The sequence below is a fragment of the Esox lucius genome, chromosome 22 (assembly GCF_011004845.1).
Source record: "Esox lucius isolate fEsoLuc1 chromosome 22, fEsoLuc1.pri, whole genome shotgun sequence".
Classification (NCBI taxonomy): domain Eukaryota; kingdom Metazoa; phylum Chordata; class Actinopteri; order Esociformes; family Esocidae; genus Esox; species Esox lucius.
Genome location: NC_047590.1, coordinates 15,750,514 through 15,774,689, shown reverse-complemented (window position 1 = coordinate 15,774,689; position 24,176 = coordinate 15,750,514). Strand labels below are relative to the sequence as shown.

The 24,176-nt window shown below is 40.6% G+C and overlaps 3 protein-coding genes across 5 annotated transcripts in view; 1 reads left to right on the top strand and 2 right to left on the bottom strand.

Annotated features, from left to right (window-relative positions):
* Positions 1-5,204, bottom strand: part of LOC105019707 (transmembrane protein 131) — a 30,434-nt gene extending 25,230 nt beyond the window's left edge. The window contains 3 exon segments of the mRNA XM_034289912.1: positions 2,427-2,467; positions 3,933-3,994; positions 4,994-5,204. Of these exon segments, the coding sequence (XP_034145803.1) occupies positions 2,427-2,467; positions 3,933-3,994; positions 4,994-5,117 (227 nt within the window). The 5' untranslated portion in view covers positions 5,118-5,204.
* Positions 5,205-9,190: 3,986 nt separating this feature from the next.
* LOC105019709 (cyclic nucleotide-gated channel cone photoreceptor subunit alpha-like) lies at positions 9,191-15,137 on the top strand. The gene is made up of 8 exons (XM_010886085.3): positions 9,191-9,510; positions 11,611-11,749; positions 11,883-12,035; positions 12,150-12,203; positions 12,665-12,778; positions 12,868-12,969; positions 13,064-13,170; positions 13,279-15,137. The coding sequence occupies exons 2-8, from the start codon at positions 11,655-11,657 to the stop codon at positions 14,625-14,627; spliced, it is 1,974 nt and encodes a 657-aa protein (XP_010884387.1). The 5' UTR covers positions 9,191-9,510; positions 11,611-11,654; the 3' UTR covers positions 14,628-15,137.
* Positions 15,138-15,143: 6 nt separating this feature from the next.
* Positions 15,144-23,773, bottom strand: LOC105019708 (ubiquitin-protein ligase E3A). 3 transcript variants are annotated; one of them, XM_010886082.3, is made up of 12 exons: positions 23,368-23,773; positions 22,598-22,642; positions 21,863-22,113; positions 21,014-21,693; positions 20,298-20,864; positions 20,027-20,171; positions 19,105-19,310; positions 18,106-18,270; positions 17,783-17,938; positions 17,615-17,688; positions 17,307-17,450; positions 15,144-17,060 (listed from the first exon to the last, which is right to left on the bottom strand). In XM_010886082.3, exons 1-12 carry the CDS (start codon positions 23,442-23,444, stop codon positions 16,940-16,942), a joined length of 2,631 nt encoding a protein of 876 aa, XP_010884384.1. In that variant the 5' UTR covers positions 23,445-23,773; the 3' UTR covers positions 15,144-16,939. The 3 variants fall into 3 exon arrangements, with proteins under 3 accessions (XP_010884384.1, XP_010884386.1, XP_010884385.1); XM_010886084.3 differs by having other exon boundaries at positions 23,420-23,529; XM_010886083.4 differs by lacking the exon at positions 23,368-23,773 and adding an exon at positions 23,273-23,353.
* Positions 23,774-24,176: the final 403 nt, after the last annotated feature.

Below are 24,176 nucleotides of genomic sequence, written 5' to 3'. Positions count from 1 at the left end.
CTACAGTCCATAGACGCTATGGTGGAGGTGAACCTAATAAGAAACCTTAGTCAGTTTAACACAATCCTCAAAGGAGTCTAGCGACTGCTCAAATGTGTAATGCCATAGCGTAGTGGTTAAGGGCAGTGCCTCTCATGGGGAAGACCTCAGTTCGAATCAATTGAGAGAAACGTAATTTATTTATTATTTCTGGTGGATTCTACGATTCTCTCATCTTTTCACTTGATGAAAAGGTTAGTTATCATCTCTTTTATTGATGGTTATAGTATTAATGTCATTCACGAATGAAAGAAAAAAGTATGTTGCTATGCCGTGAAAGAAAAAAATACATTCTTATGCCATGACATGAAATAGCGTTGGAAGACTCGCTAGCAATTCCTGAATTCTTATGACTATTCCAGTAAGTTAGTAGATACCGGTAATGCCTATTACTAGCTAATACGCTGTTAAAACGGCGGAGATTAACTTAGTAAGAAACGTTAGTTACTTTAACTGTATCAATGTCATTCACTAATGGACAATTAACTGTTAAAGAGCAACTTGCAGGTTGGACACCCCTATACAGCAAAGTGTATATTAATGATAAAAAACTATATTTAAAAAAACTGGAGGAATATATAACCGCCATAAACAATATTTTGAGATAGAATTGTGATAAAATAACTTCCGCATCTATCGATCACTGACCGGAAGTGACGTAACACAGCTCATAGTTATAACTTTGTGCAAACTGCATTGATGTCAATGTTCTAAAGCTCAGTCTCTCCCTCTCTGTGTATACTGAAGCTCTGATGCTAGGAACTTGCAGTCAGCGCATTTTTAATCCAGATGAGGGAATGTTTTCAGACACAATTTTAGCTACTCCTGTCATCCAATCAACAGCTACCAAATGTTTGCTAATGCAATAGTCAAGCTAACATGTAGCTATCTTACTAGTTAGTTGGTGGATTGCCCAATACATACACGCTCAAATCACTTCTTTATTCTGAAATTATTAGACTAAAACATTACGAAATCAGCCAAATTAAGAGTTAAAATTATTAAAAGTAAGACTTACTCTGCTAAGAGCTCTTTTTCAGTGCATGGAATTTCTGCAAGTGCTAGCACTTGGTCCTCCAGTCCTGCCCGCGCCAGGTTCAGGTGAAAGCTTTGATGGTGGTGGACTTGATTCCATCGAGTGCACAGAGGGAACAACATCGGTAATAAGCCTCACATGGTCCTTATTCCGAAATCCCATCCGAGACTCCAACAAATCTCCAGGTCTATAACTCTCCGGAGTGAAATGAGCGCCACAAACGACCGAGTGTGTGGTGACAGACGCGGCAGTGAAGTCTGCTCTCTTCACCTGCACAAAACGCACCCAAAAACGAATGCCCTTGCTTTTCCTAGAAGGAAAATGATGTACACGATTTCCAGACAGGTTGAAATTTATGCAACCAGCACAAAAACAATAATTTACCATTATGACTTGACTTCTATAAAACATTCTCTATATCTCGCTCTCTGTATTGTGAGAAGCGGAGCGGGAGCACAACCTATTGTTTGCCTCTGCCTACGTCATATGACGCGTTGCTAGCGAAAAAGGCGTATTTCAGAGCCCATCTTAAAATGGGCACTCTTTCATCAAAATTTCTGCTTTAGGGTTTGTATAACATAGTAATTTCTACATATGTGTTTTTAAAAGACCTCTTCAGACAACATTATGTATTAATTCAATTATGAATTCAACCTGCACGTTGCCCTTTAAAACAGCCAGTAGCTATACTGCCAAATATATAGCTCTGTGGTATAGTGGTTAATGACACGGCCTATCACAAGGGCGACCCGGGTTCGATTCTCGCAAGGGTCACTATTGCGGGCCGGCTGAACTAGGCGAGCCTGCTTTCTTGTTCAATAAAATGTTCCTAAGCGCCTTAGATATTAGCCATATAAACTTTCTAGCCAGTCAGTCAAACTCATGCTTGCTTTAGGCACTCACAGTACTACCAAGCCATCCTAATCCCATTAATATAGCCAATACTATATAATACTATATACGGGAAGGGGTGGAGGAGAAATGTCTACTTTTTCATTTTTACTTTATTTAGTTACACTTCTCTGCGAGGACGCGGCACACCCGTATGTATCATACGTAACAATTGCCATTTCAATGAATTTCGCTGTATGGAGAAGACATTAGGGAAAGCTCAAAGCGGACCAAGTAAAAACAGCATGTGCAATTGTTTCTAAGGCTACTCATGCATGACCAACCTGCAAAAAAAAAAAAACCTGACATAGACTGTTGCCTTGTTAACGTTAAAAGGTGTTAGCCGCACCACTGGCTCTCTATCCGTGTAGCCTGAAAACCAGATATTCCGCTTGTGAGGGACCATGCAGAGGTGCTAGCAGCAGGGTGCGGATAATAACAAGTAACCAAAAAGGCCTACCTTTTTTGATGATATGAACCCAGGTGAAGGTCAGGCTCTGTCTGTAAAACAAATACAACCCATGTTAGGTAACGAAACAGATGAGCAGCTTGTTGTCTTCACAATAGGCCTAGAAGAAGATGGTAATAGGCAAATAATAAAATGCATGATGGTGCATGCAAACTGTAGCAGTGATGAAACATGAATATGTCGTTTTGTTTTACTTTACAACAGCAATCACGTGGACATATTAGCCATAGTCTGATGCCCATTCAACCCAACAGTGCTGCCCAATTTGCCTAGTATTCAAATTTTCTATATGAACTCAACATTTACCTGAATGCTAATTGAACAGTCGGTATATTTGTACTATGTTGATTCAAGCATTGGAACAAGCATAAGCTGGACCTTTACGAAGTTATGGACTGGAAACAAAGCAGCCCTAGCCCATCCATTATCTCAATTTACAAATACTGCCCGTGTCCACACATTCAGTCAACTAGGGACATTCAATCTGAACCTGGGGAAGCCTACCTGCTGATTTGTATTACAATTCTAGGTCAACAAATTGCCAGGGACTGATACCATATGTGTATGCTATTGGATTTGATTGTGATTCTGTTTATTTACTGCTCCATATACTGTATGAGTGCTGTAGAAGAATGAGCGAGCCATGAGAAAACCCGTTTTGGAGAAGGGCTTAAAAAACATGTTGGCACACCATTTAAAAACAGGTTATAGGTTCAGAAATACCTGAGTTTTGGTACAGTGGACTAGCATGGGCTAGCATAACTAACTAACAGAAAAATTTATCTTTGGAGAGTCCAAACAGTCCAAAGTGGCCTCAAATTAGTCAAGCCCTCCCCAGATCAAATAAGATCTAATTAACTGAGGTGGGTGTGTGGCTCAGATTAATAATGATTGATAGAGGATGGGTGATTGAACTTCAGAACAGAGTGACATCAGGGATGGACAGTGGATGTACAGATGTTAGCATAGTCTCTGTGGCAATAGCATGTTCGAAAACTGTGATACTGGCTAGTATCCTGCTGGCTGAACATCTGCCTGCTGAACATCCCACTTGAAAACAACAGGAGCTCTGATAAAAGCTAACCACAAATCTTTATTGCCTAACCTTTTCAGATTATATTCTACGCCTTCGCATTAATAGAAACGGGAGTAAGGGAAAAACTTGCCTATTTGTGGTGTTTAAAAAAAATTTGAAACAAAGACTAAGCAAGACCAGAGGTTGCGTGTTATATGGCAAATATACTACAACAAGGGAAATTCTTAGAAGTGCTAGGACACAACCCTGAGCTATGGTACATCAACTATATACCACAAACCCCTAAGGTCACTTATTGCTAGTATAAACTAATAATAAAACAACACCACTATTCGACTTAGTTTACTTAGTAACATGATAGCATGTTCATATATTAATGTACTGAGAGGGGTGTGGGTGTGTGGGGGGGGGGGGCTTACAAGATGGGGAGATAAAGGACACCAATGTGTGGTGAGTCTTACCTGCAGTAGGCCTCCCTCACCAAAGTGAAGTACCTCTAAGATTGTGTCTGATTGGATGAAAGCTGTGGAGACATTTGCCAACAGTTATTAAAGGCCGCCCATGATCATTTTCAGAAGGAAGTGGTATGGCAACTAAACTAAAGGTGAAACAGTAAACAGAGCAGATGACAGCTCAGATTACCCATGTCTCTACTATTGGCAACAAATGTGTTAAATTAACATGTAAATCAATCTTGTCTGTGCATTTGTTTAAAAAAAAAAAAAAGCAATGCTTTAATTCAGAAACCGGCACCTCACTACACTCAGGAGGTAGAGTGTTATGGCCATTACGTTCAGCCCAAAAAAGTCTTAGAACTTAAAACTGCTGGTGGAAACAGTTCTCATTTTCACCATAATACAGTAATAGAAGGCTCCAGCACTATTTTAAGAAAGGCTAGCTGGTTTGGTAGTAAATCTAACCTCTTAAATGAACATACCTGTAATGAGGTGTGTCAATGAGTAAGACAAAGTATAATTTCCTGGTTCAAAATAACAGTGCTGCAGTAAAATAATCAACTTTAGCCAACTTAGCCATTCTGTAGTGGGAAGCTACATACAACTTACTCATTAATAATTATATAACTAGGTAGCTATCCAACTTTACAATAATCTAAAAAAACATGATATGACCTACAACAGCTCACTATTTAGTTAGCAAAACAGAGCTAGCTAGCTGGGTTACCTTTTTGCTGAATTCGCTTGAATTCTACATCCAGCAAGCGCCATAGCTAGCTTGGCTACTACTGACACGAAGCGACTCGAGTCGCTAGAAACGTTAGCCAAGCTAATATTTGTTTAATCATAATGCTATTTGAGTCGTTTCACATACTACGAGTCCAAAAACAAGTTGACAAACCCGAATCATGAAATTCACTGACCACCTGGCTCATGTCATGAACACAGGGTCGCTCATTATTAGCTTGCTGGCTAACCAGTCAGCTAGCAACAGTAACATTTATGTTAGGTACTTGCTGGCCAACTGTAGCGAACAAATTAACATAACCATGCAAAATAATACCAACCTTGTTTGTTTGCCTGAGCTATATGAAAAAGTGCAAAAAATAAAACCCGAAGATATCCGAAACATGATGTTTTCGCTTTCACTGGTAAGTGGAGAAAACTCGGTGCTCTTTCTGCTTGCGCCATTCTTCTGCCCTGACTGCATCACTACGGTTGTGTCTCCAATAAACATTGAGCTCAAGAACTGGCAAGCGGTAACACGAGGAAAGAAACGTTGTGGACACACTGGACCTCGCAATTGCATTTGGAAGGGCAACAACAGAAGACCTTGTATCTTTACCCTCACCAACATTCTCGAAAATGTTGCTTTTATATCGCTATTTTGTATTTATACATTTTATTGTTAAACATCGAATTTCTACTAAACAAAATATATTTAAATATATATATATATATATATATATATATATATATATATAAATTATAGGTTTATACGTAATATCAGTATTTCAAGACCTTTTTTTCATTTTGTGTTCATTGACGTTTTAGCATTTCCGTGTTCAATATATTATTTTTTACAGTTTGTTGTACACACAAATAAGTGAACTGCAGAGGGCAGTCCTGCTAAATAATTTTCCACTCATTTCAAAAGCTGAAAACGAAGTGAGAACAAATTATGCAAGAAATACCAAATGTTGTTAATGAGATTAAAACAAACAAATAATAATGTACACTATATGGATGCCCCTCCTATGAAGGTAGCAGCAGACAGATCATTCTGATCATAGTCACTCCGATCTCTGTGGCACTAAGCAGCAACCACAGAGAAGACAATAAATTAGTTTTGTTGATACGCCAATTGTTTTCTTGGGAAGGTCCACCCGTCCTAGTGCTGGGAGCTAGGGGATATAACATAGGCCCTCTAGGACACAACAGTGTTCCTCTACCTTGACAACTGCAGCGTAAGTAGGGGAAATCAGGGACCCATGGTGTGAATGGAATCGAGTAAAGTAAAAGGTGGTTAAGCAATTAGAAATGCACATGGGTTCAGTAATTAGTACTGGGCTTACCCACAACCTGTGCCTGGAGACATACAGGATGAGGGGTTAGGGCTTACAGCGCAGAATGAAAATAGATACAAACCAGTAGATAACAGATGACTGCTGATGTAGGTACATATTCAATAACTAAAAGGTAACATTTGTTGTTCTCAATAACAAGGAGTATTACACCACTGTATGACAAACTGACTGTATGACATATGTGAACATTTGTCTGCCAGAATTACAGTTTAATGTCTAAGTAACATTGATGTTGACATGTAGGGTGGACTGAGACATGGAGATGATATATACAGACCTACCGGTAAAGCTCTACCCTCTTCACCAATCCCAACACCCACTCTCTGATGTTACTTGTCTTGATAAGATCTGGCCAAGGACTGGAGTGTTCGGCTGTACAAGTACTTACTATGAAAGTCTGTGTCCGGATGTGTGTCCTGTTGATGAGTCTTTGAATGTGTAGTTTGCTTCACATATACTGGTCATACTGTATGTATAGCAAATATAGGCACATAACTGTCTTGGGAAAACAATAAGAATGGGTCATAGTCCTACATTTGTTAATCACAGCCCAGCATATGACTTGTGTTAATCTGTTTATTTCAACGCAGAGAGATGTTTAATTGGTCCCAGAGCACACTGACAAAGCAACTCGAAGAGAGTGAACCATTTTGAAAGGCTTTGTGGTGAGTCACGGCCATACTAACCTCATCCCCAGGCTATTGGGTCCAAAGTGTCTGGGAACGTGAATACACCCATACTAAAACAAGTAGCTACAGGGACTATAACCCATATTCAGGTAGATTTTGTTCCTTGACGCAGTGAGGATATTTACTTAAATACTGCCAAGTATTTTAAAGTTTTTTTTATTTTTTTTTTTTAAACATGCCCACCTGGAACACGTACACTGTGATATGAAGAACAATACCATGGCTCATTTAAGGTCCAGTGCCAAGTCGATATGCAGAAAGTACAAGCTAGCGCTGCTGACTGTTGAGAAAGGGCGTAGCTGGAAGCATGGTTACATACACTCACAATGACAGAGAAGCAATTAGAACACATTTGGATAATTCCATCAGCTTTATTGTGGGGAAACCCTGAAGAACACTAGAAGTAAATGTTTTCTTGTTTTCTTGCATTGACTCTTCTATTTAACATCTGTCCAGTCAAATGCAGGTATAATTGCCTCTCTTGTGAACGTCATCATCCAAATGCCATCAAAAGATTAAAGGGAATCTTATTTGAAGGTACAAATCCCACAGCGATAGGGGCTACAGTCTGGCCTCAAGGAGGCTTTTTTAGGATTAAACAAGTTTTAAACTAAACTGAGAGCAAATAAAAACCAAGGAAAGGTTTTCAAGACAATTACAGTCTATGGACACTCAACCTCCACCCCCCCCCCTAAAACTGTAATACAGTGCTGCCTATATAAAGCACACAACTCTATGAGGGCACATTGTACAAATGCTTTTCTCACAGTCACACAAGTACTTTTGTCTTATTATATAGCGAGATAACAACCAGCAGGACTACCCATGCTGTTCTTTGGTATAGTTGTTGGACTGAATTTACCTTTGTTCACACCTGACCATTAATACAATGTCTATTTCTGAACCACTAATATGTATTACTAGCAGTGGTAGTGGAGGAATAATACTGAACAACCTATTATATTTCCTTTCTCTTATGCTCATGTGAACATTTCTACGATTCCTTAAATCCCTCATGACAGACATTAACTTAACAGGAGAACGCATCAGTGGATGTGGGGATGCGCCGGAGTCTTAACTCTAAGAATAGAGCTCCTATTCTGCAGATGGAGGACAGAGGATGTTCTTGTCTTTTTCAAGGAGGGTGGGGCTTCTGTGGCCAGAGTAGCCTAGTGGGTGGGACGTTCTGAAAATATCTGCGACATCTCACAGCAGGCCATCATTTGAGTCTATGGTCAGTCAGTAAGGCTGCACTGAGGGAAAGAAAATGCCAATTGTATTCCATTAGCTGTATGGGTACTTGACTTGGCTGTCCAGTATATGTAAACTGTCTGTGAATTCTTTTAACTTATCCCACCTTTCACCTTCTGGAGAATCTTAAATTATTTTATTTTTTTGTAATTTATACAGTTAACTCCAAGTATTTAGAAAGAGATACATTATTATTTTAGGATTTGAAATGATGCAATGACTGTGTTTAAAATGCAGATGTATATTGGATTAATCATTTAGAAATTACAGCACTCCCCCTAATTTCACTCGAAAGCTGGAATACAGCCACAAAAAGGCACCAGTGTCCAAATCCATTCAGAGTTTATTGTAGGTCTAAAACAATTTCTGAAATATTGTGAAATGTGACACGACAGGTTAGAATGATCATCTTATTTAATCTTATTCCACACTTCCACACTAATCCAATCCATAAGGACGTATGTTTTAGCAAAGTGGGAGTCTGAAGATTAGTCAGGGTGAAGGGATGAGCTATGCATTACATTTCTAATGACTTACAAGCTTCTGGGCCCCGTTGAGCCTTCCCACTTGTCTACTGCTTCATAAATAACTGGAGATAAAGAGTAATCCAGCTGCCTTTATATTTTGCTCATGTGACCATGAGCAGGTATGGTTTTGAACCCTGCATTGTCGCTTGTCAAAGAGCTGGTCAACTGGTCCAGGTGTGACTTGACATACATTTCTCATTGTATGGATTACAATGAGACTACTCCCATTTGTTAAAAAAAAAAACAGTTATATTCTAACTGTAAGCTAATGACAAAAAACAAGAGAAACAAAAGGAATACTGCCCATGTCATATTCACTTTGAAATGTTATAGTCCATAGCCTAGTACACTTGCTGCTCTAAAGTAAGCTAACTCTATATAGTTTAAAATACAGTTATTCATTATTATTATTATGCATTAAAGAATATTTCTGAACAATAATATAAAACTTTTGGATAACTAAATGCATATCAGTGGTTGGTATGCAGATGTTAACTGCATGGACTTTTCACCAGTGGGTCCAACACTTTTTATATTTTGTAACGCAACGGTATGAAGTGTGGAGTAAACCCACAACAATGTGTGCTTGAAAGGCCTAAAGTAAAAAAGAAATACATGCGCAGAACGTTTTTTGGTATTTCAGCTCTGGGCAAGAGAGATCCAGGGGGGCGGGACGGGGAGGTGCAGTTAACATACAAATCAGCAGTCTCAGCTAAGAAACCCTACTCATGAAGGTGGAGTAGCAGGGCGGTTACTTGTGGATCTGCAACCTCGGACTGCGTGGCGGACAGACTGTTTGGCTAATATAGGACAGAGGAGCTGTCCTTCGGTTTGGGTGCTGAAATAGATTTTCCAGGTTGTTTTCCGTAGGCTTGCTGGCAATTTGAAAGTAATGTAGGGTCGTGTCTACCGATTAATTCATTATTTAAAAAAAGTTTGTGTAGCCTATGAAGCGAATCAAATATGGGATTATATCACAATTTATTTTGCCGAAGACGTTTGGTTGAGGACGATCCTACACTTAATTCAGGTAGGCCTATGCTAACTTTACATATAAGAATACAGATTGTGCTGTGGCCTATGAAACCTGCTGATTTATCCGTAGGTTATTGAAACACAAATCGTAGGATTCATCGACTGTTAAAGCTAAATAAAAGAATATGGTGAACTTCGTATTGACCAACAATCCAGACCAGGCTGCTCCTAAGACAATTTGCGAAGACAATCTGGTTGGATCCAACTAAGCGGACTAGGCCTTTTAAAAATAGAATGAACTCAATAAACCATCACAAATCAACTATCACAAATGTTTACGTTGGTAGGACGTGGGAAGATGTAAACGAGCAGTTCCGACTCCTCAGGTGCAGGACAAAACATGGTGGTAATGATACAAGAATGTCCGCAACACTTATATGCTCCAACAAAGAAATGTAATAAGATAAAACGCGCAAATTGGCAACGTTTCGATCACAATCGGATGTTCACCAGGTCATCATTCCGTTTGTGATCGAAACGTTGTCAATTTGTGCGTTTTATCTTATTAAATAAATGTTTTGGAGCATTAACAAAGCTGCGGATTTTCTTCTATCATTAAGTTGGTAGGACGGCATAATATTTCTAGTCGGCTTTAAGTATGGAATTCTATGAAAAACCTAGAAATTTGAGAAATTCAAGTTAATAGTGGGCCTAGCTTTAGTTTTAGCTCTGAATAATAACAATTGAACTACATGAATCAATTTAACAACTAGCCTATTGACTAACCCGTTCACTGACTTCTCAATGTTTAAGTAATTTAGAAAATAATATTTAGTAGGATGTCATGTTAACTTTTTTTAACAGAGGTTGTATTATTGTCATCTCATTAAATTATTTAGAATTAAATTATAAAGACATGTTAAGATTCTACATTAGTCAGAGTGTAAGCATCAAACATTCTGACAGAAGAATGGTTAGGTGACTTGGATTTAAATCCGATGAAAATCTCTTGTAATCCTAAACAGTTGGTGAGCGATGTAATGTAATGAATTTAATGAGTTAATCCGATGGCGGACATGGATTTTCTATTTCAATGTATTGGACATTTTATATTTCTTCCACGGTGGCCCACTCATCCCATCGCACCCCATTGAACCAAAACACCTCTTCTATAGACATCCACTGTTCTCTAGTATTGTGTCCAGAGGTAGCCCAATCTTCCACCCTCCAATGTTCAATATTCTATCATGTACATGTAACACTGTTTTGCTGCTCCTAAAGCTTCCCAATGCCTGACTGTGGACCCCGGGTCGCCGAAAAATATAATCAAAAATTTCAATTGCACCTGATATTATGGATTTGAAAGCCATTATTTGACCTGATTATAGAAATACGCCACCGATGGGTTGTACAAGAGAGAATTAAATTAAAAAAAAAATCCTGGCAATTTGCAGTCAGTCTATTCTCCAAAACTGAGCAATCTTTTTGCAATGAGTATTCTATATATTATCTTAAATGATAATGCACAGATTGATGTCTTAATTGTTGTTTTATATATCAGCTCATTGACACGATTCCATAATCTTGATGTATCAAAGATCTATTCCCAAATCTGTTACATTTTAAACAGCATAGGTGTCAACATTTTTGCATTTTTCTAACTCTAGAGTAATTTCTCACATTGCCCGAAACAGCTGTGAAGCCAACTATCCAAATTCTTTTGGGACCCTAAATTTGGGGGACTATGCATAAATGTGAGGTAATTTCTAAATAGTTAACCAATATGGATGAAATTACCTTCAAATTTAAGCTGACAGTCTGCATATTAACTGCATAGTCACTTTACACCACTACTGTATTTTACGTGTAGCAGAAAAATACAATGTTCCGGTACAGATATAATGAATTTATTATACATAAATAGGTCAGTTTTATATAACCAGTTTTTTCGATTTCTAATGAATAAAATAATAAACAATTCACATTACATCAAAAAGGATTAGCTGTTGACTTTGGAGACAGTGGTAAACATTTACTTTTTTAGTTGTAGGTACGTGTAAAATCTGAGAAACATGACTCTGAACATTCTCAAAAATGTATCTTAGTACATTCTCTGACCCTGCAGTGTATTCACTCACTATTCTGACCTATTCAGTCATCCACCATCCTCATGCAGTGGTGACCTGAGAGCGAGCCAAGATGCCTGAGATCTGCACGGAGCAATCTTATCCTAACCATGGCTGCAGGTCTGTAAATACAGCGGACAACCAAGGCCAGATTAAGAGTGGCAGCAGGTAAGACAGATTTAACAGCCAGGGTTTCATTTAGGAATTATACACCTTCACTTAGCATTCCAAACCACACGCATGTTTTAGAATTCTAACAAGTATACTATGGGGTCACGCTTAATGTATACATTTCTCTCAGGCTGTCTCGCTTTGAAGGGTTGGTGAAGGGCTGGTCATCTCATATTGGCAGGCCTTCAGACTCAACCATTGAGTCACACACAGAGTTCAGACAGGCCTGGAGGGCAGAGAGGCTGTCTAACACAAGACTCTCTGACCAGGTCAACAGGAGAACGTGAGTAGTGTGTTTGTGTGTGTGTCCCACAATCTCTCTCTTGTTGCAATTATTATGTCTTCAAAATGAACTAGAATCTTTGACATTAACGCATATTTTTTAATCTTTTTGAAGCAATGGACAGTGGCCCTTGGCGGTGTACAATATGAACAACTGCAACAACAATGAGTAAGTGAACCAAGTCCAGTGATAAGTTACTAAATAAAAAGCTGTTTATTTACAGTCCCCCTGTGACTATTAAAAGTATTTTTACATTAGGTAATTGTGATCAAATATCCATCTTTTTATACTGGTGGAGTACTACTGATCTTACTGTACCATGTTGCCTCCCTCTGGTTGTAAGTTATTATTGCACAAAATGTTGTGCAATGAACATTTTTACTGAAACCAAATAACACCATCCAACTATGATCCCAGGAATCTGTTGGAGTGACCATCCAGCTATTGCTCTCTTGCTTCATTTCACTTAATTTAAAGAAACAGCATGTAAGCTGATGAAATCAGAGTGGTGGAGGAAGGGTAGCTATTTACACCTCAATTATGTCCTGCTCTTTTCTTACTTGATCAGTAGAGTGATGTGCTGTTGTTAGTACATTGAGTTGGCATACAAATAAACATTTTGTATTTAGCAAAAAAGATGACAAGAAGGAAGATGGAAAAAAGGATGAGAAGAAGGATGAGAAGAAGCCGGATCCCCCAAAGCCTCCTGATAAAAAGCCAGATGATAAGAAACCAGAACCGCCGTAAGAATATTCAGTTATGTAGATGTTTTATACTTATAAATGAAAAATGGAACCAAGTGAACAAGAGAACTGTGTTTTGTCTTTTTCAGGAAAGAGGTATGGATCATTGACCCCGCTACAGACATGTACTACAACTGGCTGACAGTAATGGCTGTACCAACGTTTTACAACCTGATGCTTCTGGTGACAAGGTATGTGTGCGGTTGTCTTACAGTTTTAGGGCTTACCACAATACTGATGAGTCATTGTGAATTATGGATACTCCCATTTCTGCTTGTCTCCAAGGGCCAGTTTCAATGACCTGCAGTTCAACTACACATATTTGTGGGTGGTCCTTGATTACACTTCGGATGTCATTTATTATATTGACACTTTTGTGAGATCTAGAACAGGTAAATCTTTATTGTGTGGGGTTGAAGTTGTTGAATTCTATACATAACATTATCTACATTGTCTCTTCTTATGCAACGTCATAAAAATCTTCCAAATCTCATCAACAGGCTTCCTGGAACAAGGATTGCTTGTCAAGGACCCAGTGAAACTAAAAGAAAACTACAGGGCCCATTCACAGTTTAAATGGGACATCATATCGATGATACCTACAGATCTCGCTTATATTGTATATGGTTTCGACAATCCGGAGTTCAGATTCAACCGCCTTGGCAAGATGGCACGGCTCTTTGAGTTCTTTGACCGAACAGAAACCAGGACGAACTACCCCAACATTTTCCGAATCGGGAACCTTGTGCTTTACATCCTGATCATCATCCACTGGAACGCCTGCGTCTTCTATGCTCTCTCCAAACTACTGGGCTTTGGTTCAGACACCTGGGTGTACCCAAACCTCACTCACCCCGAGTTTGGCCGCCTGAGCAGGAAGTACGTATACTGTCTCTACTGGTCCACCCTGACTCTGACCACAATTGGAGAGACACCACCACCGGTCAACGATATTGAGTACCTGTTTGTGGTCTGCGATTTCCTGACAGGCGTTCTGATTTTCGCCACCATCGTCGGCAATGTGGGTGCCATGATCTCCAACATGAATGCTGCACGTGCCGAGTTTCAAGCCAAGATTGACTCCATCAAACAGTACATGGAATTTCGTAAGGTTTCCAAGGTCCTGGAGGCTAGGGTGGTCAAGTGGTTTGATTACCTCTGGACAGAGAAAAAGACCTGCGATGAGAAGGAGGTCCTGAAGAACCTGCCAGACAAGCTGAAGGCGGAGATCGCCATCAACGTCCACATGGAAACACTGAGCAAAGTGCGCATCTTCCAGGATTGTGAAGCAGGCCTTCTGATCGAGCTGGTCCTCAAGCTACAGCCTCAGGTCTTCAGTCCCGGAGACTACATCTGCAAGAAGGGCGACATCGGCAGAGAGATGTACATTATCAAAGAGGGGAAGCTGGCTGTGGTGGCGGATGATGGGGTCACACAGTGGTGTGTTCTGAGCGACGGCGCATACTTCGGAGATCTCAGTATCCTGGGTATTAAGGGCAGTAAGGCCGGCAACCGGAGAACGGCCAACATCAGGAGCGTGGGCTACTCGGACCTCTTCGCCCTGTCTAAAGACGACCTGATGGATGCTCTCATCGAGTACCCCGACGCCAAGGGTGCTTTGGAGGAGAAAGGCAGAGCCATCTTGATGAAGGACAACCTCATCGACGAGGCCGCGGGAGACGTAATTGACCCCAAAGAAATGGAGAATAAAGTGATTACGATGGAGACTAACATGGAAGTCATGACACTCAAGTTCACTCGAATGATTGCAGAGTACGAAACATACCAGGCCAAGGTCAAGCAGCGCATCAGCAACATAGAGGCCAGGGTCAAAACCCTCAGGGAGTAGGATAGAGGAGCTGATGAAGGAAAAATCTGCAGACTTGTGCAGTAGTTCACTCAGTACACTTGACATACATTAAATGTGTCAATCTATTGCCTATACTAACCCTTTAGATCTGTTAGGAAAGGGTATTCCATCGAGGGGGGTTATAATAATCCCAGATGCATTGTTGGAACTATTCAATAGTACATTTACAGAGTGAAATGTAAATAATGCAGTAAAAACATTCAGAAGTTAATCATACTGTGATACTTGCTGGTGGCAAGTGGTTGCACTTAAAAAATAAAGTTGCAATGAAATAGTATGTTTCTGGTTTACCACCTTTCCCAAGTAACATTTCTGTAAGTTTTTCCCCAGAGGTTGACCAACTCATACATAATGTGGGTTTCTGAATATTTAACATTTTCCATACTACATGTATTTGGATTAACTTCATATGAGGGTATGAGTAAAACTGTGGAAAACCTCTATTCAAACCTATCTGTTCCAATAGATTGCAATAAACTCTTCATGTACAAGTTGGAAAAAAAGCAGTCACTTTTATTTAGCATGTTTTCACAACACTTGATTCTTTTATGCCTTTTATCAATTTAATTATTTTAAAACATACCTTTCAATTCCCAAACAACCGACAAACTGCCTTCCTTCCAAGATCGTCAGGATAACTGTCACATTTTCCATTCACTGGGCCCTAGAGTCCTTTTACACGTTCACGTGAGCAGCATCTTCAGCAGTACAAAATAAAAGGTTCAAAGAAACAAGGGACTGCAAAAACCCAGAAGAAGCAATGGTGGAGGAAGGCTGGAGGCTCAAGGACTGATGTGTTGGTGGGGGCAGGCTCTTCACCAGCAGCCCTGAGCACCATGGTTTAGTGGTATTAATAGGAGCTGAGCTGACTGACAGAATACATCCCAACTAATTGAATGACAGACAGCATCAGGCCTCATCAACTTCCCTAAGCAGTGATTACATCCCTAATGAATTGGACAAATACCAAAACATAAAATAGAAATAACTTGACCGTGCCAGAGATGAGATACTCCACATTTGACTTGATGTACTAATAAGGAAAAAATGATCGGTCATTAAGTTGCTTTTGACATTTTTCTCAAACAGATAAATGTCATCAATCACTAGAGGCCAACACTTTCTCAGTAACCCCTGGTAAATGACAAAATCCCCCAAAAATGTATTTAGCGCACAAGCCTGGGTTCTAAAGAAAAGGTCTCTAGCTAAACCTGGGATACATTTGGGATTGCTGTTCTACATCTGGAGTCATCCAGATATACATAAAAACGCTATTCTGTTCATGTAAACTGAGAAATAAAATACTGGTTAGACAAGGGCAACATGGGAAGACTAGACGAAATGGATTGAGCACAACGTCAACTTACAACCAACAAAAGAACCAAAAAAAAAAAAAACATTCTGAAAATGTCTAAGTGCACTTACAAAAGCTCTGACGAGGTTTCAGTCTTTACTCTGTGTTACCATTGGTGACAATAACTCTGGCTGCACTGGCAGCCTACAAGGCCCAGTAGTACAGTGTATAAGGACGATGTTATTCGGGAAGCAGATGCTAATGGTAAACATGCATTTATCATTTTTCTGAAGATGGCTGAATGGAATTATTTCGAGACACAACCATAGGAAAATAAGTCTGGTTATAGAGGGCAAACATTTTGGAAGGACTTTAGATCTTACCCATTTGCTTAATTTTCAGGAAGATTTAAGTTCTGCACACAGTTTACCATTTACCTACAACCAGCTTCGACAACAGGGATAAAACCAGTCAAGGTTTCAAATTCACAGAGCTGAGGACTGCAATACACATACAAATGCAGCCTTTTGTTTCTTTACACATGGCAAAAAGGCTGGGGTTTATTTTCACTCCCCCAATCCATTATATGAAATAATCCCAGCCGTCCCCCTTTCCCACCAAAAGAATAACTGAAATAACTGATTTCAACCTTAAAATAAATAGTAAGGAAAAAATCCTCTGTACATAAAAACAATGGGAAAAAAAGAAAAAGGTGTGTGTTCAGAACACATTCACAAAATGCCGGGAAGGGAACCTAAGTTTGATGACATGAAGTTCCATGAAGCTGATCCAAGTGATTGGGATGCAGGCACCGGACAAACTGGACTACTAGAATGCTCAACCTTTATACGAACCATGGTGTCTTACAGTTGTCCTCATCTTAAATCTCCAAAAATGTTGTGTTGGTTGGTCATCTTGTGTTTATTTTCTGATATCAGGGGAACGAGGAAGGTGGATATTCTGAAAAGGTGTCCTTTTGCAGTGCCAGGGCCTCAGACTAGAGCATGCCAAACCCTTTGGCATAGAGGATGGCTTTGAGCAGTCTCTCTCTCAGCTTCTCCTTGGTGTTGTACTCAGGCAGCAGCAGAACATTGAAGCAGGTGTGAGATGTGGGTAACCTACACAAAGAGGCATAAGGGAGGAAAGTGTCAAAAGTTCATTCAAACCGCTACAGGCAACACGCAATTTATTTGGTACAGAACACATTTTCCTTTGGAATTTTACTCAAAATTCCCCCAAACAAAACACAAGCAAAGTACGTTCTTATTCTTAATGACGGATTTCTTTAACATAAGCTAGTTGCGTGTTTGCAAACTAAGGGGAGGGTGAACTCTGTGGGCCTGCAGAGGGAGGAAATCCTTAACCTGTCTGTGTCAGGGCCATTTTTGGCAATGATCATCTTGAGCTTGCCCAGGCCTCCGACAGGGGCCCTGTCTGTGCCTGTGGTGAATTGCAGGAACAGCCTCTTCTGCTCTTCAGCAAACGAGTGCAACGTCTCCCAGAACTCCCTGTTTGGGGTGGAGACCAAGATCGGCATTAGGGTCACATTCAGTGTTCTGCTCATTGTCTCTGGTGTCAGCAGCAGATCAAATGGCTGAACGTCCTTTCAAGTCCCGTTTCAAGTAATGGTTCATCCCCTTCACGCACTGCTAAAAATAAAGCAATTCCTTACTTTATGATTCGCGAATCTCTGCTGTAGCCGCCATCATATTCTGTTGTTTCTTCAAGTGCTTGAAAGTCTAGGTTCTGTGTGTAAAAGACACATTGAGAGTTGAAGCACAGCTACAAAGTGTTTGGGAAAAAATAAAAGCTCTATAAAATGCTATTCTTTGGAGCTTACCCTGCTTCCACATATTAACAGCTCAATTTCCTCTGGCCGAAATAAATATTTCAGTGGTGACTCGTTGGTAACCATGTGAAAACCTCTCCTGAATGCTTTGAACTGCTTCTCCACGCTCTTATTTAGCATGTAGTCTGCATACTGAGCAACAAACTCCTGCAAATGACAAGCAGAAACAGCCTCATTTGCTGGAAAGACTGTTCCATCCTACTTAAGCTGCTGGTAAAATAAGCGCATTCATCAACTTAAATACATAAATAACCCCCAGCTAAAACCAAGATATAAAGTTAGAGTATCTTTTCACATAAACTCTTGATACTCACTTTTCTGTTCTCGTTGGTAACTGGAATTGTATCCCCATTTTCCCTCAAGTCGTACATTAGAGGGTTTCCGAAAAGGTCTGTCTGGGAGATCTGGAACGTGATCATCATGTCCTCCTCCACACTGCCCTCATACTCTAGCAGCTCTTTCAGACTCTGGTATAGAACCTGCAGAAACACAATCAATAGGTGCCTTTCTAAAAGAGTTCTATCTGTGAAGGTCTTTATAGGCCTAAAATAAATTGCTGTGTGAGTCGCAACATACTGTGCCCTCAGACAGTGTTCAGATCCCTTCACTTTTTCCTTTTTTTGGGGTTATAGATTTTGTTGATAACATTTATTTATTTAGCCATCAAACATACACATCCCATATTGAAAAACAAAAAAGTTGTATATGTTAGTGTCTATTTATTGAAAATATAAATGTGAATCTCTCACATACATAAGTATTCAGACCCTTTATTCAGTACTTTGTAGAAGCATGTTTGGCAGTAATCACAGCTTTGAGTCTTTTTGGATATGCCTCTACCAGCTTTGCAAACCTGGATTTGGGCAAACCTGGTTTCTCCTATTTCTCTGTGAATATCCTCTCAAGCTCCTCCAGATAGGCTAGGGAGTGTCTCTGAACTGTGATCTTCAGATTTCCCCACAGGGCTTTGACAGAGGCCCTCAAGGACATTCACACATTTTCCCCCAAGCCACAGGAACACAGGATGCATCTGAGCTTCATGGCAAATGGTCGGGATAATAATTTAATGAGTTCAGTTTTTCCATAAAACAACACAAATGTCTAAAAACAAGTTATCGCTTTGTCATTATGGGGTATTGTGTTTAGATTGACGTCAGAACATGCATCTAAGCAATTATAACAAATGTGGAAAAAGTAAAAGGGCCTGAATACTATCCGAAGCCGCTGACCAACGCTCTAAAGCCCTGTCGCATGGACAAGGTCTAAATACCAACAGCATGAAGCTATCTTTATTTATAAACTGAAATACTAACCGGATTGGAGTCTGCAAGATCCCGGAAGGTTCCTTTCTTGCCCATGAGCTTTCTGTAGACCACCATGGGAAAGTGAATGTCCAGAATGCAGTTGTTGTAGATAGCTAGGCCCAGGACAATCCCGATCAGTGTGAACTGACCTTCATTCTCAAACGAGGATGGGTTAAACCAGAACATCTTGGTGTGCTCGTCGTACGCAAACATTCCTAAATCGGGGGGAAGAAAGCAGGGGAGAAAATACCTTTAAAAAAAATATATCTAAACTAAACTATTCTCCCCCTTCATGCACTGAGTTTTTAAACTTTCGGTTTCCTCCACCAGATGTAAAAACGGTTGCATTTCTTATACAATATTTTTCTCTGCAAATTAGTAAAATACTAATATATTAAACCATGTAGATTGAGACAAATCAGGAAATTACTATAATTTCTACACAGGTAACCAAACCAAACCCAACCAGCGTTTCCATTTCAACTCCCATGATTTATTTCCAACCCTTATTTTACCAGATCAGTTGACTGAGAACACATTCTAATCTACAGCAACGATGCCAGATAGAAAAGCAATAGGCCGATGTCACAGTTAATCACAACATTTACGGGTAAGTAACACTGCGAAAAAACACAATTCCTTTAGCACAGTAGATATATCATGGACATTTCCTGAAATTAAAATGCAAAACATAAATGTTGTGTTCTTAAAAACAAGGCAATCACATCAGCTGTTGCAATGATGATAATTGAAAGTTTAGTGGGTGCTCTTATACAGAACAATAATCTCAAAAAAGGCTACATAGATGGGACATCACACAGCCCAGTAATACTAAGTACTCAATGAAGAAGCTGACAGCAAATAGTGTTATAAATAAAATACTAAAATACAAAGTGCAACCAAAAGCGCAAAACAACAATTGTGTCCTCACCAATATCTGGGTTGAAGATCTCTTCCACAACGAGCTGAAAGAACTCCTTGGAAACTCCGCCTTCGTCCACGCCTTGCTCTCCTTCAAACTCCACATACAGCTGCTTCTTTAAGTCCGCTGGATTCTCCATGGCGATCATCTCAAGCTACACAAACACAAACAGTGGGATTGAAGGAAAGGGCTAGCGCCAGCGGTAAAAACCCAATGATTCTTAGGGGGCGCCCAGAGGCATGGGGCGGATGGGAGAAACTAAACCGGGCCTGGGACATACCCTGACGAGGGCGTCGTCGATGATGTGGTCCCGGCGTACTTTGAGCCGCAGGTACGGGTTCAGCTGCTGACCCTGCACCAGGCTGTAGAGCACGGTGATGCGTCGCTCGCTGTACATACGGATGCGATTGTCGTAGTACAGGCCCAGGTTCTTCGTCACGGCGTTCAGTATGAACGGACACGTCATGAAGGAGAACTTGTTCTCGGTCTCCACTTTGAAGAACGTATAATCCTTATCCATCTCTAGGACCTCGTTCAGGGGCTCGTTGACAAACTCCTCAAAGGGGATGAGGGGCCGGCGGCAGTCAGACGTCCGGACGGTCAGCTCCGTCTCCAGGGGGTCCACGCGGGGGCCTTTTTTGTTTCTCCTCTCCTCCCCCAGCAGCTCCTGCAGGGTGAGCTCGCTGGACTCGGGGATGGGCTCCTCGTCCTCCTCCTCATTGTGCTCTTTGTCCACGTCCCCTCCCAGCACATTTGCATAGTAGACAATCTTCAAGCACTTGGTAGCAGCAACCACTGCGTCGTCATCATTCACCAGGTTGCGGCTGTTGAACTCGTTGCTGATCACCTAACGACGGCAAAAAATAAATAACTTTTGAAGAATGTAATCAACAGCAGCATACAAGTTAAATGTATTATCACGGTACAACGGAGCCTTAGTTTTATGCAGGTGAAAAAGAGCAATATAGACCTGAAATACACTAAGAATGTAGCTACCTTGTAGGTGATAAGCTGCTGGAAGGTCTCCATCATGCGCCGGATCTGCTCAGCACTGTAGTGCGACCAGAGGCGGGCCAGCTTAGCGAGCGCAGAGAGGGGCAACTTGCTCATGGCTTTGCAGAATTGGGGAAGGGCGATCTCCAGGTACTCTGGGCTGTGGAGGTTACTGTTCTCCATCACCACCACAAACAAGTTCAGGTAGTTGGGGTCCCGGGAGTAGACATTGTGGTACGTCAGGTCACATTCCACGTTGGGCGACAGGTAAACCAGCGCGTTGAGGAAGGCAGCTTCAATGTTCTCGTTGGACAGCAGTCTCCGGTAGACCCTTCTGACGGCGTCGATGTCCACGGATACCTCGTCGGGGCCCAACTTGCCCACGTCGTTGTCCCCGGAGGAGGCGCCATCTAACCGGGACGAGGAGCCAGGAGAGTCCTCCTCCATCGCCGAGGCGGAGGAGGTGGCAGCCTCCTTCTCGTCCTCGTCTTTGTCCTCGTCCTTGCCCTGAAGGGACTTCAGCTCTTCCTTGGTATGTGGTTTGGACCGGCGGAAGCTCTGCACCAGACCCTCTGCACTAGAGAACACCCGTCCTATAACCCGTATCAGAGGGGAGTAGTCCTTCTTTTCACCACAGATGTCCAGGATCTCATACACTTTCTCTTCAGTTAAGTAATTTACATCTAGAACCAAAGACACAGTTAATTAACATGACATAAAATACAGCTGTAAGTTACCACGGTGTAAATTTCGAAAACAGGCTTCAGTTGAGATCCAGCCTGAAATTCAGCTCCACAATTGAAATCCTCAGGAAAGTAGCGACACCCGAACAAGTCCCCAAGGCCAGCTCACCTTTGAAGTCATCCCTTACAGAATGCATGTCCTTGTGGTTCATTGTGGTGCCTTTCTTGGAGGGGTGTGGATCGCACAGTTTGGCATTGATCTTGTACAACTCCAGGGCCTTGACAGCGGCTGCGTTGTTGTCCAAGCGGTGGAAGCCTTGGGACGAGGCACACCACGCATTTGAGCAGGAGTCATTTCCACAGCCCTCTGTTAACTGGTGGTAGTAGCGCTCTATTAGATGTTTGGCAGCTGCTCGCTTCCTGCATTCATAAAGACGTACAGAGGCGAAGAATAAAGTGTTACGATACACATGGCTGACCTGAGAGTCTAAATCAAAACGGCACTAAAATCACTCATCAATCTCCACAAAGTGAAAAATGTAGAAGGTCAACTAAACAGGAATTAAAATAATTGTGTTTTTCCTTGGAAAAGTGGCCTAGAGTTTTAAGTATATAGACGTCAGTATCCAGCGGGAAATAGTGGATTCAGCATCTGCTGTCAGCCAGCTACACAATCAGCCAATATGCACGTATTGCACAAGGGGGTGAGTTATACAGCTAATATTCCATAACTAAGAGCTGTTCTTATGCACGTCGCTACGCGGAATGAGTGGACACAGTACTTGTCATCCCAGTAATTGATCTCATATACCAACTATTTCGGCCAATCATCAATTAGATTTTGAATAAACCAGTCGAATTTAAAATTTAAAAAAATATCTGACAAATTAGAAAAAAGACTTACATTCGGCTTGCTTCGGTGTTTTCTATGTCAGACTCCTCGTGTATTCTAAACAAGAAACATACGTCAGGAATATTGTATTTAATAGTTAGTTACCCTACCCGGAGTGATTAGCCAGTTAACCACTGAAGTTTATCAACTATCAGTACCAGTGAAACCAATTTACCAACCTAGGTTACTAGCTAGCTAACGTTAGCTAAAATAGCCAAAACAATTAACAACATTCGAACAATTGCTATTCTTGATGTAAATAAACCCCTGCCTATATTAAATCGCTAACGTCACAGCAAGAATGAATATTAATCTAGAAAAGCCAAAGACAGTCACAAACGTAAAATGATTTAGCTTCAGTAGTACCGTTACCGAACGCAGTCCACAGATGACAGTGCAGCTTGCTAAAATGCTAACATTTAATATCCCATTTGTTAACGAACATAGCTAGCTACTCGATAATACATTTTAAATTAAGTAATAAGCAGATTATAATAGTTAATCAGAAGTTAGCTAACTAACAATCTGTAATATTTAGCTAGCTCTAAGTAGCCATCTTACTAGCAAAGTAGGGTCGCTAACTAGCTAACGCATTAGGTAGCTTCAGCCTGCAGTTACATTCACTTTTCAGGCCTAGCTTGTTAGCGTGCAAAACAGTTGCACAATTTCATTTGATAGATAATTTACCAGGAATCACAATTTGGGAAACATTTCATTAGTAGCCCGAACCAACACATGCACCATTCCCCAAATCCCGACACTACATTTATCTCCAAGCCGACCTGTCGTATCCTCCTACAGGGGATGTTTCGGCCTGTGGTGGCGCACACTCACAGTCCTCTTTCTCGTCGGAATTCATACGAGACTTTATCCCTCAGTTGTTGGTGATCTTGGGTATAACTGTACCAACGTATACTTCCTCCCCAAGCTGGACACAACTTCAGCTATTCGTAATGTCACAAGTAAACACACTGGGCGATGGTGGACGGTTTTTATTATTAGGAACTTAATTTAAGGCCTATTTCATTCTCTATCCTCCGTTTAATGTTTACAGCCATCTTGACCAGAGAAGGAAGAGACAGCGAGACATCCCACTTGCTCCATTTGCTGGTTAACACGGCAGAAGTGCCCAGCCACCAGTTAGGCCAGAACTCGTAAAAACAAAAGAAGGTAATCGGCCTGAGTAGAATATCTTAAATAATGCACAATCTTTGTTTTTTTTAACTATACATTTAAGGGAGAAATTCACGTTTTCCAACTATTTTTAAATTGATAATTTAAAATGAATTGGCCAAGAGAAAAGCTAATCCACCACAAGCCAAAAAGCAGTATATTTAAAGTTTAGCATTTTGGAACCAGTTGTTGTACTATAGTACACTAAATAGCACTACATTATTATTTATGTACAATGTAAATAGTAATAAGTATACTTCAGTGTGTTACAATGGACCCACTCATTTCCTAATTAAGTATACTTATAACACATGATTGGAATTAGCATTTAGTACACTGAAAATTTACTCAATGTATTTCAAATTCGAAATAGAATTCAATCAAATTTCAATCAAATCTATTTATAAAGCCCTTTTTA

Bases quoted from the DNA above. Each gene is read 5' to 3' on its own strand.
- LOC105019709 (XM_010886085.3), top strand. From the start codon at position 11,655: ATGCCTGAGATCTGCACGGAGCAATCTTATCCTAACCATGGCTGCAGG. The intron at 12,036-12,149 runs GTGAGTAGTGTG...ATCTTTTTGAAG, and splicing joins GACCAGGTCAACAGGAGAAC to CAATGGACAGTGGCCCTTGG. The intron at 12,204-12,664 runs GTAAGTGAACCA...TTTTGTATTTAG, and splicing joins AACAACTGCAACAACAATGA to CAAAAAAGATGACAAGAAGG.
- LOC105019708 (XM_010886082.3), bottom strand. From the start codon at position 23,444: ATGAATTCCGACGAGAAAGAGGACTGTGAGTGTGCGCCACCACAGGCC. The intron at 22,114-22,597 runs GTAAGTCTTTTT...TTATGAATGCAG, and splicing joins AACACCGAAGCAAGCCGAAT to GAAGCGAGCAGCTGCCAAAC. The intron at 20,172-20,297 runs GTATGTCCCAGG...GTGTTTGTGTAG, and splicing joins TCGACGACGCCCTCGTCAGG to CTTGAGATGATCGCCATGGA.